At 40.2% G+C, this 17710-nt stretch overlaps 1 protein-coding gene across 1 annotated transcript in view; it reads left to right on the top strand.

Annotated features, from left to right (window-relative positions):
- The window catches only part of LOC101670762 (CGRP receptor component), a 41008-nt gene that overhangs the window by 10350 nt on the left and 12948 nt on the right, over positions 1-17710 (top strand). The window contains exons 2-4 of the mRNA XM_045074895.1: positions 219-255; positions 4409-4507; positions 6901-6995. Of these exons, the coding sequence (XP_044930830.1) occupies positions 219-255; positions 4409-4507; positions 6901-6995 (231 nt within the window). The remainder of the gene's footprint in view (positions 1-218; positions 256-4408; positions 4508-6900; positions 6996-17710) is intronic.

The following is a 17710-nucleotide window of genomic DNA, read 5'->3' on the forward strand; positions in this document are numbered from 1 at the left end:
AATGATGTGTTATATATGCCATAGAGAGGGAAGTTTACTCTGAAGTTGTCCATTGCCTGCTAAACCAGTAGGACTTAGGACATTTCTCAGTTTTAGCTTATAGTCTCTAAATTCCTGAACTGAACTACTCAATCTTGATACTGGAAGTATTTTACAGATATTTAATTCTCACAAAGGAATTTGAGCCCAGACTGATGATCATTTACTTTCTTTTGCAGGAAGGATGCCAATTCTGCACTGCTCAGTAACTACGAGGTAAATAGTTCTGAAGTAAACTATTGAATTTTCCTCTCTGGTAGTTTGCCCTTTGCTTTTGTAGATTATTGAACTAGTTTCAGTTAAAATGACTGAATTCATTTGGATTTTCAACTTTAGGACAGATGGCACCATCTGGTGGACCTAGGAATTATAAGCTTGGTAAATTATACATAGTAATTCTGGGAAGCTGGGAAGACTTCAGTTTACAGTAGGCAGCCTTCCCCAAACCCAAGTATTTTAGATCTTCATTTGATATGCCTTCATGGGATGGAAGCATCTATTTTAGAACTGTTTCTGCCTGCAAAGTTTGCCACTAAAATACTACGGCTTTCCTAATTACTACTCTTTACCTATAAAATGCTTTTATTTGTTATTATTTCAATCCTCATAATAATCTTATAAGTATTAACACCTTCATTTTGAAAGTGACAGATTAGTTGATGCACCATTCTGAAAAATTTAGTATGAACTAGCAGATTTGGAATTTGGGGACATGAGGGTTGGGTTTTTGGAGAAAGAGAGGCAAAAAGTAAAGAAATTGGCGAGAGGGAAGATAATAACATTATTTTTGCCTGCCTACTATTTTGCCTTCGTTTTATTTGGTATTCACAAAGCCTTCTGATAGGTTAACTCCAGGTACATAAAGAACCGTTCATACATTCACTGTCAATTTTTCATTTTCTGGAATCTAAATTCATGAAGACTTTAGGAGATTTAAGTCTCTCTTGTGTGATATAGAAAATAGAAAGTACTGGAATTAACATAGTTGGTCATACTCCTTCCTTAAATTGTTGCTACTAATAACAGGAAGGAAATGGTTGTTAGTCAAGCCATTGGCTTTTAGAAACTTCCTTGTCCAGTTTGGATTCTGCTGAATGTTTGGGGGTTTTATCCTTTGGGGAAACATTGCATTAATCTCATGATAGTATTTCTGAAAAAATAGTGAGAAACAGGGGAGGGGTTCTGTTGTATCTAGTAATGGTTTATGAACCCATACTTACAACTTTCTTCGGTCTCTGGCATAATCTCTAAAATAGGAAAGGTATGTCCTCCACCCAGCCTCCTCAGCACTAACACATACATGTTTTTCTCTTGTGGGGAAAGTTTACTTCTAAAGTTCTGTAGCAATTTTTTTGCCTTCTTCTTTTTTTTTTAATAAAATTTATATTAAAATAAATAAATAAATAAATAAATAAAATTATATTTATCACTTGCATCATAGTTTTTCTTTTTTGGAAATAAACTTACTAGATTTTCATATTAGTGAAACAGGACCCTGTTTTAGAAAAAACTTATTTGTAGGAAAAAATTTTGATTGAAGCACAGTTGACAGATAACATTAGTTTCAGGTATACAATGAAATGATTCAGTATTTGTACATTGTGAAATTACCACAATAAGTTTAGTAAACACCCATTACGATACATACAGATTTTTTTTTCTTGTGATAAGAACTATTGAGATTTCCTGTCTTAACAATGTCCACATATTCAGTACAGATTTACTGTAGTCACCGTCCTGTACGTTATATCCTCATACTTATTTTATAACTGGAAATTTGTACCTTGTGACTCCCTTACTGATTTGCCCACCCTCTGCTTTCTGCCTCTGGATGAGTCTGTTCTCTATGTCTCTGAGCTTTTTTTCTTTCTTTTTTTTTTTTTTTTTTTTTTTGAGGTGGGTGAAGATTTTATTATGTATGTATGTATCTATTTGAAAGAGAATGCACACGCTTGTTAGCAGGTGGAGGGGAAGAGAGAGAGGGACAAGCATACTCTGTGCTGACCATGGAACCCAACCCTGGGTTGATCCCACAAGCCTGAGACCATGACTTCAGCTGAAATCGGGAGTTACCTGCTTAACCAACTGAGCCACCCAGGCACCCCCTCGTTTGGTTTTGTTTTGTTTTTAAGATTCCTCATGTAAGTGAGATCGTAAGATGTTTGTCTTTCTCTGTCTGGCTTATTTTACTTAGCATAATACCCTAAGATCCATCCATGTTGCAGATAGCAAGGTTTCATTCTTTTTTATGGCCAAATAATATTCCATTGTTTATATAAAAACCATTTTTTAAAATTCATCTGTTGATGAATACCCACGTTGTTTCCATATCTTGGCTATTGTAAATATTGCTACATTGAACATGGTGGTGCATATGTCTTACATATGAGTTAGTGTTTTTATTTTGTTTCGATAAAATACCCAGAGGTGGAATTGCTGAATCATATAGTGGTTTTATTTTTAACTTTTGAGGACCCTCCATTATGTCTTTCTATTGTGGTTGCATGAATTTACATTCCCATCAGCAGTGCACAAGGGTTTCCTTTTCTTCTCTTCCTTGCCTCCACATTATTTCTTGTCTTTTTGATGTTAGCTGTTTTAACAGCTGTGAAGTCAAATCTCATTGCAGTTTTGATTTGCATTTCCCTGATGATTACTGATGTTGAACATCTTTTTATGTGTCTGTTGGCCATGTGTGTGTCTTTTGAAAAAAGTCTGTTTCAGTGCTCTGCCCATTTTTTAATGCGATTGGTTGTTTTGTAAGTTCTTCATATGTTTTGAGTATTAAGTTCTTATCAGATAGATGATTTGTAAATATTTTCTCTCATCTAGTAAGTTGTCTGTTCATTTTGCTGGTTTCCTTTGCTGTGCCTTTTAGTTTGATGTAGTCCCACTTTTATTTTTGCTTTTGTCGCCTTTACTTTTGGTGTTTAAAAAAAAAAAATAATCACCAAAACCGATGTCATGGAGCTTGTCTCTTGTGTTTTCCTCTAGGAGCTTTATGGTTTCGGGTCTTGCATTCAGTTCTTTAATTTATTGTGAGTTAATTTTTTATGTGTGGTATAAGGTAATGGTCCAGTTTTCCCAGCACCATTTATTGAAGAGACTCTCTTTTCTCCATTGTGTATTTTTGGCTCCTTTGTCAAAATTAACTAATCACATATGTGTGGGTTTATTTCTGGACTCTGTTCTGTTCCATTAATTTACGTCTTTTTAGATCAATACAATACCATTTTGATTTTTTGGCTTTGTAATGTAGTTTGAAATCAGGAAGTATGATGCCTCCAGCTTTGCTCTTCTTTCTTAGGATTGCTTTGACTATTCACGGTCTTTTGTTGTTACATAAAATTTTAGGATTGCTGCTTCTATTTCTGTGAAGAATGCCATTGGAATTTTGATAGAGATTACACGCAATCTGTAGATTGCTTTGGGTAGTACGGACATTACTAATTCTTCTAATCCATGAGCAGCATGGAATATCATTCCATTTATTTGTGTCTTCTTCAGTTTCGGTGTCTTATCCTGCTCAGTGTATAGATCTTTCATTCTTGGTTAAATTGATTCCTAGGTATTTTGTTATTTTTGATGCAGTGGTAAATGGGATTGTTTTCTTAATTTCTCTTTCTGATAGTTCACTATTATTATTTGACATGCAATAGAGTTCTATACATTGATTTTGTATCCTGTAATTTTACTAAATTCTCTTATAATTATTTCAGTTTTTTGGTAGAGTCTTTAGAGTTTTCTGTAGGTAGTATCATGTCATCTGCAAATAGTGACAGTTTTACCATAGTTTGGCTGCCTTCTATTTCTTTTCTTGCCTAATTGCTCTGGCAAGGACTTCAGTACTATGTTGAAGAAAAGGGGTAGGAGTGGCACCTTTGTCTTGGCCTGGTCTAATAGGAAAAGCTTTCAGCTTTTCAGTGTTCAGTATGTTGTTAGCTGAGGGCTTGTCATATATGGCCTTTACACATTGAGGTGTGTTCCCTCTAGACCCAGTTTGTTGAGAGTTTTTATCATAAATTGGTGTTGAATTTTGGAAAAATCTTTGCATCTATTGAGATCATATTTTAGGAGAATTTACTTTCAAATACTCAATATATTTTTAATATAAGAGATCAGTGATACGGTATATGTTGAAAGGGAACATTTGGAATATTTTCAGTAAACTAATGAATTTGGATTATTGAAATTAGACAAAAGCATTTTTAAAGTGTCAGCTGCTTCTCAGACTCATATTTGCTCTAATACAAGAGTTGGGGGAGGGTTTGTGAGGGAAAAGAGGCACAGTCCTATTTATTCTTCAAAATCATTGACCTTGAAAGACATTTCTCACATTTATTCATAAAAATATTTTATCACTTCCTAGGTGTTCCAGTTACTGACTGATCTGAAAGAGCAACGGAAGGAAAGTGGAAAGAACAAACATAGTTCTGGGCAACAGAACTTGAATACTATCACCTATGAAGTAAGCCTCTGCTTCTGGGGGCACCCAAACTACCATGGGGGGGTTGGTTTAGTCTGCAGATGACTAGCCACCAAATCATGACTACCTCTTACTTGATTTGAGTAGTTTTACCATAACCCAGTTTTATTCTGTTTGTACAAGTGCAAAGAGTTTAGCCAATGGTGAGGCTTAGCCAATGATAAAGTTGGGGGGAATAGTCAAAGGATTGCCCTCAGTTCTAACACTGTTTGCAAGTCAGGGATCCCTAAGACCACCCTTGGGTTCAGTAACTCACTGGAAGTACTCAGTACTCATGGAAAGCTATTGTAGTCGTAGTTACAGTTTACTACAAATTAAAATTGGCCAAGGGAGAAAGCATATGGGACAGGTTTTAAGAGAAATTCCAACTTAGAGCTTCTTTTGTCCTCTAATGTGGAGTCAGAGCATGTTTTCCTCTTGAAACTGGTGTGTAACAATGCATACAGAATACTGTCAACCAGCAATCTCAGCTGAACTTCGTTGTCCTCAATTTTTGTTTGGGCTGTATCATATAAGCATGATTGAAGATTGATTTCCTATGTAGTTCATCTCAGCCTCTAGGTACATTGAGACTGCATGACCCAAAGCCCCCATCCTAAGTCACATTTTTAAGACTATTCAGTATGACCAAGGCCTCCAAAGATACTCCATTGAGATAGCATTCCAAGAGTCTAGAGGTTGTGTCCCAGAAGCTGAGGACAAAGGCCAAACTTTCTCTTTTGGCAAAGCTAAATTCTTTATTACAAAAAAAGTAATGTTTTTTTATTGTTAAAAACTTAGAAAGTACCAAAAAGTATAAAGAAGAAAGCAAAAATAATTTATAGTTTTAACATTTAGTTGATGTTTTGCCATGTTTTCTCCCAGCCTAATGCTTTATCCTTAAAAATGTTGGGGCACCTGGGTGGCTCAGTGGGTTGGGGCCTCTGCCTTCAGCTCAGGTCATGATCTCAGGGTCTTGGGATCGAGCCCCGCATTGGGCTTTCTGCTTGGTGGGGAGCCTGCTTCCTCCTCTCTCTCTGCCTGACTCTCTGCCTACTTGTGATCTCTGTCTGTCAAATAAATAAATAAATATATCTTTAAAAAAAAGTTTAAACCATATTTGTTTTATGTGATGTTTGATTTTTTTATCTCATTATTTTTATAATTTATGTTTTCTGCTATTTCCTTTCAAATCTGGGACGCCTGGGTAGCTCAGTTGGTTGGGCAGCTGCCTTCAGCTCAGGTCATGATCCCAGTGTCCTGGGATCGGGTCCCACATCAGGCTTCTTGCTCAGCAGGGAGCCTGCTTCTCCCTCTGCCTGCCATTCTGTTTGCCTGTGCTCACTCTCTCCCCCTCTCTCTCTCTGATAAATAAATAAAAATTTAAAAAAAAAATTTTTTTTTTAAGATTTTATTTATTTATTTATTTGACAGACAGAGATCACACATAGGCAGAGAGGCAGGCAGAGAGAGAGGAGGAAGCAGGCTCCCCGCCAGGCAGAGAGAGCTCGATCCCAGGACCCCACGATGTGGGGCTAACCGATCCCAGGCGCCCTGGGATTTCTAGTGTTTTTTTTTTTTTTTTTTTTTTTTTTTTTTTTAAAGATTTTTTATTTATTTGTCAGATTCTTTTTTGTGAGCAGAGAGAGAGCAGCGAGCACAGGCAGAGCAGGCAGAGTCCCAGGCTCCCTGCGGAGCAAACCCGATGTGAGACTCACCCAGGACGCCATGACCTGAGCCGAAAAAATGCCTGAGAATATATTTCTAGTGTTCTTAATGTGTGAGTGACACCTCATCTGAACTTGGAGTTCGTGGGTTTGACTTCCGTTCTGCAAGGTTCTGTAGGTATTACTTAGTCTGCTAGTGGTCATCGTTACGGAGGAGTCTGAGACCAGCCCGATCTTGTACTTGGGAGAGACTCTTAACTTACAGGCTTGAGATTACTGTTTACTTTTCAAGTTTGAAGTTCCTTTCAAGTTATGTCTAGGTGGGGTTCCCTCTTTTAAAAAAAGTAAAAGCTTTTATTTTGAGATAATGGTAGTCTTACAGAAGAGTTAGGGAGGTGGTGCTGAGCGTTCCCATATGCCCTTCTCTTCGTTTTCCCTGATGTTAACATCTCATATAACCATGGCACAATGATCAAAACTCAGAAAATTACACATAGATTTTATTCAAATTTTCTCAGTTTTTCCATTAAGGAAATTTTTCTTTTCAAGGATACTGTTTTGTATTTTATTACCATGTCTCCTTAATATCCTCCAATCTGTAATGGGTCCTTTTATAGAAGATTTTTGAAATAAAATTTTAGAATACTTAATTATAGCCATTGTCTTTCTTTATTCTCATTCGGGTATTTTTGTCTTATGCTTACTTTTTCTTTCTTTTTTTTTGGGTAGACATTGAAATATATATCAAAAACACCATGCAGGCACCAGAGTCCTGAGATTGTTAGAGAATTTCTCACAGCAATGAAAAGCCACAAGTTGACCAAGTAAGTAAAATTTTTTTATTTTTAATTTAAATTCCATTAAAGTAGCATATAGTATATTATTAGTTTCAGGGGTAGAATTTAGTGACTCATCAGTTGCATGTAACACCCAGTGCTCCTCATGTCAAGTGCCCTCCTTAATGCCGGTCACCCAGTCACTCCACCCCCCACCTCCTCCCCTCCGGCAACCATTAGTTTCCTACTGTTGAGTCTTTTACGGTGTGCCTCCCTCTCTGTTTTTATTTTTTTATTTTTCCTTTCCTTCCTCTGTGTTCATCTGTTTTGTTTCTTAAATTCCACATAAGAGTGAAATCATATGGATTTGTCTTTCTCTGACTTACGTAACTTAGCATAATTCCCCATCTGTGTCCTTGTAGATGGCAAGATCTCGTTCTTTTCGATAGCTGAGTAATATTCGTGTGTGTGTGTGTGACGCACCACACCTTTATCCATTCATCTCTCGATGGACATCTAAGTTCTTTCCATAATTTGGCTGTTGGGAACATTGCTGCTATAAATATTGGGGTGCATGTGCCCTTTCAAATCACTGTAGTAAAAATTATTTTAAGTAGGAAAAGTGTGTGACAAAATGAAACTGATAGTTTACAAAAACCATCCTCAGCAATGCTATCATTCTGTTTCGATGGGTTTCGAAATTATAATTAACATGCAGTGTTCTTTTAAAGTAGGATCATGATACTGTGGATAAGACAACTGAGATTTAGACACAAGGATCCTTCTAGAGCTAGAAACAAAAATTTTAATGAGAGTTTTTAATCTTAAAATATTTTTGGATTTTTTTTTTGAGTCCCATTTCTGTGACCTGCGGCATAACCCCTGTACAGCACTTAGACCAAATTTGTTGACAGCTGGGTTCACAAATTAAAGTGCTCTTTATAAAATTGACCATTTAAGTCGCTTGAGGCAAAAATGGCTTGGTAACATTCTCTTCTCTTTTAAAGCTCTATTACTTTTCCTGGTGACTTTCTTGAGTAAGTTAAGCTTGTAGGAATTAAAAACATCACTAAGAATTAGATTAAGAGGGGTACCTGGGTGCTCAGTCAGTTACATGCCTACCTTCGATTCAGATCATGATCCTGGGATTGAGCCCCACATCGGGCTCTCTGCTCAGCAGAAGCCTGCTTGTCCTACTCCCTCTGCCGCTCCTGCTGCTTATGCTTTCTCTCTCTGTTAAATAAATAAAATCTCTTTTTAAAAAAAGAATTAGATTAAGAGATTACATGAGAAGAACACTAGCTCTGATCTTTTAGTTAGTACAGAACTGATTAATCCCAAGAGCTTCTGTCGTTTATTAAGAATAATTAATAATTTTCTTTTGAGGGAAACATGGATGTTATTTCAGACACGCAGCTGATACACTATCAGTAAACTAAGTGTACTTCCCTTGCCCAAGTGAACTCTGAACAGGCAGACATCTTTGAAGCGTGAATGTGTGTGTAATTTTTTTACATTTGGTAAAATTTGTCATCTAAACCACTTCTAAGTGTACGGCTCATTAGTGTTAAATATATTCATATGCTGGAGTGCCTGGGTGGCTCAGTGGGCTAAAGCCTCTGCCTTCGGCTCAGGTCATGATCTCGGGGTCCTGGGATCGAGCCCCGCATCGGGCTCTCTGCTCAGCAGGGAGCCTGCTTCCTCCTCTCTCTCTGCCTGCCTCTCTGCCTACTTGTGGTCTCTCTCTGCCAAATAAATAAAGTAAAATCTTTAAAGAAATGTATTCATATGCTATACAACTAATATCCAGAAGTTTTTGATCTTGCAAAACTGAAATTCTGTACCAGTTAACTCCCCATTTCCCCCGCACCCCAGCCCAACAGCCACCGTTCTGTTTTCTGTTTGTATGAATTTGACTACTCTAGATGCTGAGTGGAATCATGTAGTCATGTATGTGTGTTTTCTTTTTAAAAATTGAATATCATTTAATATTTTAATTTTTTGTTTTACCATTCAAGTCGTTTTGAAGTGTGCGGTTCATTAGGCACATTCCCGTTGTTGTACAGCCATCACTGCCGTCCACCCGCAGACCATTCTTCATCTTGCGAAACCAACTGTGCTTTTATTAAATAATGACTCTCCACTTCCCCTGCCTTCTAGCCCCTGGTGCCCACCAGTCTGCTTTCCCTTGTGAACTCTGAATATCTCCCTTGAGGGGATCATATGGTATTTGTCCTTTTGTGACTAATTTCATTTACTGTAATGTCTTTAAGAGTCATCCCTGTTGTAGCATGTGTCAAATTTTCCTTCCTTTTAAACGCTGTGAAATTTTATATGTCATTTATCTTTCTTTTTTTTTTTTTTTTTTAAATTTTAATTTTATTTAAGAGACAGACAGAGTATGAGAGGGGAGAAGGTCAGAGGGAGAAGTAGCCTCCCTATGGAGCTGGGAGCCGGATGCAGGACTTGATCCCAGTGCTCCGGGATCATGACCTGAGCTGAAGGCAGTTGCCCGACCCAGCCACCCAGGTGCCCTGTCCATTCACCTACTGATAGATGCCTGAGTTGTTTTCACCTTTTAGCTATTGTGCATAATGATGCTGCTCTGAACCTGAGTGTATAAATATCTCTTTGGGACTCAGTGTGTCTTTAATTTCTTCCAGCGACATTTTATAGTCTTCAGTGTATGAGTCTTTCACGTCCTTGGTTAAGTTTATTCCTCAGTATTTTATTTTCTCAGTGCTATTGTAAATGGAATTTTTTTTCCAGATTGCTCCTTGTTAGTATGTAGAAACACAACTGGTTTTCATGTATTGATTTTGTATCCTCTAACTTCGCTGAAATGGTTCTAACATGTTTTTGTGGAATCTTCAGGCTTTCTACCTATAACGTAATGTTGTCTGTGAACAGAGATAATTTTCTTCTTTTTCAACTTGCGTGCTTTTATTTCTTTGTCTTGTTTAATTCCTCTGGCTAGGACTTCTGGTCCTGTGTTGAGCACAGAAGTGGTGAAAGAAGACATCCTTGTCATGTTCCTGATTTAGAGAAAGAGCTTTCAGTCTTCCACCATTGGCTAGGTGTTGGCTTTGGGTTTTTCATATATGGCCTTTGTTGTGTTGAGGTAGTTCCCTTCTATTCCAAGTTTTTAAAAATATTTTTATCATGAAAGGGTCTGATTTGTGTCACATGCTTTTTCTGCAGCAACTGAGATGATTAAGTGGGGTTTTTCCTTCATTTGTTAATGTGATTTATTTCATTGATTTTCACTGTTGAACAGTTCTTGCATTCCTCAACTTAGTCCCATTGTGTGTAATCCCGTAATAGGCTAGTTGGGTTAATATTTTGTTGTGGATTTTACAGCAACATAAGAGCTAGTGGTCTTTAGTTTTTTGTGGTGTCTTTGCCTGACTTTGGTTATCAGGGCAGTCTTGGCCTCATAAAATGACTTAGAGGTTGTTCCCTCTGCTTTAGCATTTCAGAAGAGTTTGAGAAAATTTGGTGTTAATTCTTGGTTGAATGTTTTCTAGAATTCACCTGTGAAACATCTGGTTTTGGACTTTATTTGAGGTTTTATTTACTTATTTTAACGATGCAAACAATTTTTTAAAAATTATTATTTATTTATTTAAGACTTTATTTATTTGACAGAGAAAGATCCAGTAAGAGAAGGAACACAACCAGGGGGAGTGGGAGAGGGAGAAACAGGCTTCCTGCTGAGCAGGGAGCCCAATGTGGGGCTCAATCCCAGGACCCCAGGATCATGACCTGAGCCGAAGGCAGACACTTAACAACTGAGCCACCCAGGCGCCCCTTTATTTATTATTTTTTTTATTAACATGTAATGTATTATTTGTTTTAGGAGTACATGTCTGTGATTCATCAGCCTTACACAATTCCCAGCACTCACCGTAGCACATGCCCTCCCCGGTGTCCACCACCCGGCCACCCCATCGCCTCTACCCGCCTCCCCTCCAGCAACCCTCAGTTTGTTTCCTGAGATTAAGAGTCTCTTATGGTTTGTTTCCTTCTCTGGTTTCATCTTGTTTCATTTTTCCCTCCCTTCCCTTATGATCCTCTGTCTTGTTTCTCAAATTCCTCATATCAGTGAGATCATATGATAATTGTCTTTCTCTGATTGACTTATTTCATTTAGCATAATAGCCTCTAGTTCCATCCATGTTGTTGCAAATGGCAAGATGTCAATTTTTTGGTGGCTGCATAATACTCCTATGTGTGTGTGTACACACGTATACACCACACATCTTTATCCATTCATTGTTGATGGACAACTGTGCTCTTCCCATAGTTTGGCTGTTGTGGGCATTGCTGCTATAAACATTCAGGTGCACGTGCCCCTTCGGATCACTACGTTTGTAGCTTTAGGGTAAATACCCAGAACTGCAATTGCTGGGTCATAGGGTAGCTCTATTTTCAACCTTTTGAGGAACCTCCATGCTGTTTTCCAGAGTGGCTGCACCAGCTTGCATTCCCACCAACAGTGTAGGAGGTTCCCCTTTCTCCGCATCCTCGACAACTCCTGTCGTTTCCTGACTTGTTGATTTTAGCTACTCTCTGGTGTGAGGTGGTATCTCTTTGTGGTTTTGATTTGTATTTCCCTGATGCCTGGTGATACAGAGCACTTTTTCATGTGTCTGTGGGCATCTGGATGTCTTCTTTGCAGAAATGTCTGTTCATGTCCTTTGCCTATTTCCTGATGGGAGTATTTGTTCTTTGAGCACTGACTTTGCTAAGTTCTTTATAGATTTTGGATGCTTTGTCTTTTTATATAAATTTTTAAAAATACTTATTTTAGAGCAAGAATGAGCAGGGCAGGGGAAGGGCAGAGGGAGAGAATCTCCAGCAGACTCTGTGCTGAGGGGAGCTGGAAGTGGCGCAGCAGTAGCCATGGTGCCTGCCATCACCTGCACCTCTGATCAGAAGCAGCTGTCAGTGATTAGAGCACAGGCCTTGGGGAGGACAGGAGGATCTGTGCAGGCTGCTTCAGGAACATGTGTACAGCTGCCTACCAATAAAATTGGAGGATGGTATACTGTGCTAAGGGCTAAAATTGACCAAAATTAACTTTAGTTTACCTTCCAAGTCTTACCCTGGAAGTTGCAAGCCTTTAAGAGGCCCTAGAATTTCAAAATAGTTAATCATTTTTTTTAACTTTTTTTTTTTTTTAAAGATTTTATTTATTTATTTGACAGAGAGAGAACACAAGTAGGCAGAGAGGCAGGCAGAGAGAGAGGAGGAAGCAGGCTCCCCGCTGAGCAGAGAGCCCGATGCGGGACTCGATCCCAGGACCCTGAGATCATGACCTGAGCCAAAGGCAGTGGCTTAATCCACTGAGCCACCCAGGCGCCCCCAAAATAGTTAATCAGACCGACTCTTCCAGTGCAGTTATTATCTAGATGGAGAGACAAATTCGTGGTGCTTTTTACTTTGTCACTTTTCTAGAATCATCTCTGTCCTTTCTCCTTTTTTTTAGATTAAGACTTTATATTTTTAGATCACTTTTATGTTAACAGCAAAATTGAGGGAAAGACCAGAGATTCCTCATATATTCCCTCTGCATCAGATGCACAGCCTCCCCCTTTGTCGCTGTCCCCCATCAGATTGGTAACTGTGTTACAATCAGTGAACCTCCATTGACATATCATTATGACCCGAAGTCTGTAGTTGACATTGTGGTTCATTCTTAGAGCTGCGCATCCTGTGGACTTGGATGAATGTATGACACATACACCCCTGTGCTGTATCGTACGGAGTGTTTTCACTGACCTGGAAATCCTCTGTGCTCCGGCTGTTCACCCCTCCCTCCCACACACAACCCCTGGTCTTTTTACTAACTCCATAGTTCACCTTCTTCAGAATGTCCTGTGGTTGGAACCCTACATACGTCATCTTCTTCACAGTGTCTTCTTTCACTGGGTGGTGCGCATTTAACTGCCTCTGTGTCTTTTTATGGTTTCATAGCTCATTCCTTTTTCGCATTAAATAATATTCCATTGTCTGAAGGTACTGTAATTTGTGAGTTCATTATCCACTGAAGGACATCTTGGTTGCTTCCAAGTTTGGGCAGTTATCATAAATACCTAGTTTAAACATTTGTGTGCAGGATTTTTTTGTCAATGTAAGTTTTCAGCTCCTCTGGGTAAATACCAAGGAGCGCGCTTGCTGGATCACAGGGTAAGAGCATGCCTGGTTTTGTAAGAGATCACAAGACGGCCTTCTGAAATGGCTGTATCATTTTGCATTCCCCGTCAATGAATGAGAGTTTCTGTAGGTATCAGTTCTCACCAACATTTGGTGATCTCAGTGTTCTGGATGTTGGCCATTCTGATAGGCGTAAAATGATATCTTGTTTTGTTGTTGTTTTTTAAGATTTTACTTATTTATTTGCAAGAGACAGAGTGCACACCCAAATGCACAAGCAGCGGGAGTGGCAGGCAGAGGGAGAAGTAGTCTCCCCACTGAGTAGGGACAACCCCCCCCCCCGCAATGTGGAATTGGATCCTAGAACCATGGGATCATGTCCTGAGCTGAAGGCAGAGGCTTAATCAACTGAGCCATCCAGGCGCCCAAATGGTATGCTGTTTTAATTTGCATGATTTCCTAATAATATTAAATGCCAAGATCTTTGCCATCTGTGTCCCTCTTTTTTTTTTTTTTTTAAGATTTTATTTATTTGAGAGAGAGAGCATGAGCGTGGGGAAGGCCGAGGGACAGGCAGACTCCCCGCCAAGTGGGAAGCCCCATGCTGGGCTGGATCCCAGGACCCAAGATCATGACCTGAGCTGAAGTCAGACGTTTAAACAACCAAACCACCCAGGTGCCCCTGTGTATCTTCTTTGATGAGGTGTTCGTTTAGGTCTTTTGGTCGTTTTTAAATTGGGTTGTTTGTTTTCTTATTGTTTGAAGAATTTGTTGTATATTTTGGATGACAGTCCTTTATCCTGTGTCTTTCATAAATATTTTCTCCTAGCCTGTGGTCTGTTTTCTCATTTTCTTGATGTTTCACAGAGAAGATGTTTTTAATTTTTATGAAGTCCACTTGATCTGTTATTTCTTTCATGGGTTGTATCTTTGGCGTTGTAGCTGAAAAGTCGCCACCAAATTCAGGGTCATCTAGGTGTTCTCCTGTACGATCATCTGGGAGCTTGTATAGTTTGCATTTTACATTGAGGTCTAGTGGTCTGACGTTGTTTTCTGCGTGGTAGAGAGGCAGATTCCTGGTTCTTTCCGCTCGGCCATTTTGCCTGAATCCTCTCTGTTCATTTTTTTCCTTTCTTTCCCTCTCTTAGTTGTTCAAACAAGATATTTCCATTGATCTGTCTATAAATTCACAGACTTTGTCATCTCCATTTGGTTAGTAAGTCCAGCCAGTGAATTTATTTCATACATTATGTTTTTTAGTTATAAAATTTCCATTTGTTTATTATTTATAATTTCTGTCTCTTTCCTAAGAGCTTACTTTATTCCGCTCACTTCAAGAATGTTGTTACAGTAGCTACTTTAATGTCTTATAGTTCCAACATATGGGTTATTGTAGGTTTGGTATCTGTTGATTATGTTTTCCTTTGAGAATGAGTTGTCTTTTCTTTCTTTCCATTGAGGTAATTTTAAATTATGTCTTGGACCTTTTGAATATTACAGACTCTGGACCCTGTTAAAACCCTCTGGTTCATGTTGCTTTTTTTGTTTGTTTGTTTCTTTTAGCAGTTAGTCAACCCAGTTAGGTTCACACCTCAAGTCTCTTGCCTTCCATGGGCAAGATTCATGTCAGTTTAGTTTTTAAAACCTTTGATCTGCAGCTTTGGATCTTTTTTGCAAGTGAGACTAGAGTGTGATTGGTGTTTGCTGGGCCGAGTCTGGTTTTTGTTGCTTGGGGCTCTTCTGCACACGAATAGCTCAGGCTGAACCTAGGGTTTGTGCTGAATGGTAATCAAATTCAGGGGAATTCCCTTCTCTAGCATACCTCTCTGGGGTTGCCCCATACTCTTTGACCCACTTGAGCCCTGGCCCCCATTGGTTCTCTGGCCACAAGTACTGAATTTCTCTCAGAGATTTAGCTGCCCACATGTACAGTTGTTACTGCTGCCACCCTTGGGGCAAAGCAAGGAAGGAAAGGGAAAAAAGGTGTATTACTTGGCACTCTGGACCCCCGAGACTCTCTTCCTGTTTACACTCACTGCTTGGGCTCCCTGGGGGAGCTGCCCCTGAGGTGTGAGTTTCATCCAGATTTCCAGGGCCCAGGGGCCTCTTTCCCCAGTGTTCTGGCTGGAAGGATGGGGTTCCTGTTGGAGTCTAAGCTGCCTATTGCAACTACTGCCATAGCTCCTCTGTGGCCCGAGGATCAGGGCTATAAGAGAAAAGAGAAAACAAAGCAAAAGGAACACAAGTCCTCCCCCGACACTAACTAGTTCTTCAAGTTGATTTCCCTCCCCAGTCCTCCTCCTCTTGTATACTTTACATTCGGAGCCCTCAGGTTATTGCTTTTGTCTGTAGTCCTGGTGTTGGTACAGTCAGCAGAAAGGTTGGCTTCGGTGGTCTCACCCTTCTCTTATGTACAACACAAGTCCTCATAGTTGGTTTTTAAGACTTCTTCTCAGTATTTGTCTGGTCTGATGTATTGCTTCCCAATCCCTACATTTTTTCTGCTACAAATATGTACCTGGCCACCATTCGAGAACCCCACAAATGGGGTGTCTGGCTGGCTCAGTCAGTAGAGCAGAGACTCTTGATCTTGGAGTTGTGGTTGCAAGCCCACATCAGGCATAGAGTTTAATTTAAAAAGAAAGAAGCCCAAAATGAGAATGGGCTTGTAAGATGATTCACGATTGGCCATAATCTATGTAAATTTTACGCTCATTGTAATGTTCAGATCAGTTCCTTTTTACCATTTGTGATCCTAAATTTGAGGATTTTTAACTTCCTTTGTGACTTTTTGGTGCCTTTCATTAAGTGGTTGATTTCTGAGACAGATCATGTGCCAGGATAGTCACATAGGTTGTCCGTGACAGTGGGACGCGGAAGCGGCAGGCAGTGTTGTTCTCCAAACAACCAGGAGAAGGGGGCTGGAGGGCTGCTTTCTCTGTAGAGGCCGGGAGCCTTCTCCAAGGTGCAGTAAACTGTTTCAGCAGCTTGGCTTTCCACAGTACCTGTGACCCAGGGGCTGCTTGCCGGATGCTATCAAGACCGGGTCCATCTTGGGCTAGCCAGTGCGACAGAAGACAGGAATCCCATTTATAGCAGAAACTGCTGAAGTGCCCTTTGACCCTTCTGTCTGCGTATCTCCTGAGAGTTCTTCTCTGCCGTCCTCTCTGGGGGAGGAGATTCATGATAATAGCCCTTACATGGTCCAGGGCTCCTGGGACAAGGAGACCTTATACCTTATTAATTTGGTTAAATACCTGCACTGTTAGAGTCCTTGAGGGTATAGGAGGAACTTCATAACTTTATTCAACAAAATGATAGTATTGAGACTCCACTCGAAGTCCTGTTGCTCCTGTAGCATGTTCGTTCCCCAGAGCATGTGGTTCTTTAATCATTGATTCTTGCTTGAGGTATTTGGTTCTTGAGAACTGCAGCCTGGCTTCCAGCCCCGGCTCGTCCCGAGATATCCTCCCTAAGACGCGCAGCTACACTTCCCAGGAGTAGAAGGACCATAGGTGGGTTTGTAAAATAACTTAGAGTCCTTAAAAGGAACTCATCTGTACACAGATTACTCTTGGGGTTTGGCACTGTATGTGGGACGTGTACTTCTAGGGCCAGCAAAGCTCAGAGGAGACGGGAGGTTGTCGCGTTTCCCTGCTGTCTGGCGTGTGGTTACGCTGTCTGCTCTCAGAGCGTGGAATCCTGCCCCAGGTCTCCCCGGTGTTCAGCAGTTGTCTCCTCTTTGTACTTTTCCTGAAAGTCGGTCCTGCCTAACTCTTTAACTTACCCTCCAGCTTTGTCTCTATTTGGGGGACACAGAGATGAATACAGTGTAACGGTAGGAGGGTCATAGTAGAGAGACCCACTGAAGTGTCAGAATTTGAGTATAACGTTTTTGTCTCTGGGAGGTGACATTGGGTTTTAATATAAAGGAAGAGTCAGTCAGGTGCAGGCGAGTTAGTTCTCTCTGAGCAGAGGGAATGTCGTGTGCGAGGCACAGAGTCAAGTAGCCTGATGCTTTTCTGGGCAGTGTTTAGTTTCATCTCTTTGGGGTCTGAGTGCATGGGGAGAGCAAATGCATGTGAACCTCGGGAGATTGACAAACACCAGGTTTCAGTTGGCTCTGGAGACTGAACCAAGGACATTCAAACTCGTACCAAAACCTGTGGGGACAGCCGGAGGATTACGAGCAGGATAATGAGGTGGCCAGATTTTCATCTCTTAAAAGGTACTTTATTTGTAAATGAAGATAGGTTTAAAGAGTGGCAGACCTCTGGGGTTAGAGGCCATTGTCCTCTAACCAAGAAGAATTGGGGCTTATAGAGATGGTGAGGAGGGGATGGATATTTTGAAAAAGAAGCAATCTTAAAAAAAAAAAAAAAGAAAGAAAGAAAGCTTTTAATTCTCGGTGACTTAATACTGGCAGTGGGTCAGAGGGAGGGTCTAGCCTGGGGGTCTGCTTTTACCAAGATGAGAAGTTGAGAGAGTAGAGCCGGCGTGTAGGAAAGGAGAGGCGGTTCACTCGGGATGTTGGAGCCTGACGTGGGCCTCGGGTGTTCAGGAGATATCTAGGTGGCCGCTGGTTACAGAGGTCTGGAGCTGAG

This window comes from Mustela putorius, unplaced genomic scaffold, assembly GCF_011764305.1.
Source record: "Mustela putorius furo isolate JIRA1106 unplaced genomic scaffold, ASM1176430v1.1 tig00000139_pilon_pilon_pilon, whole genome shotgun sequence".
NCBI classification, from domain to species: domain Eukaryota; kingdom Metazoa; phylum Chordata; class Mammalia; order Carnivora; family Mustelidae; genus Mustela; species Mustela putorius.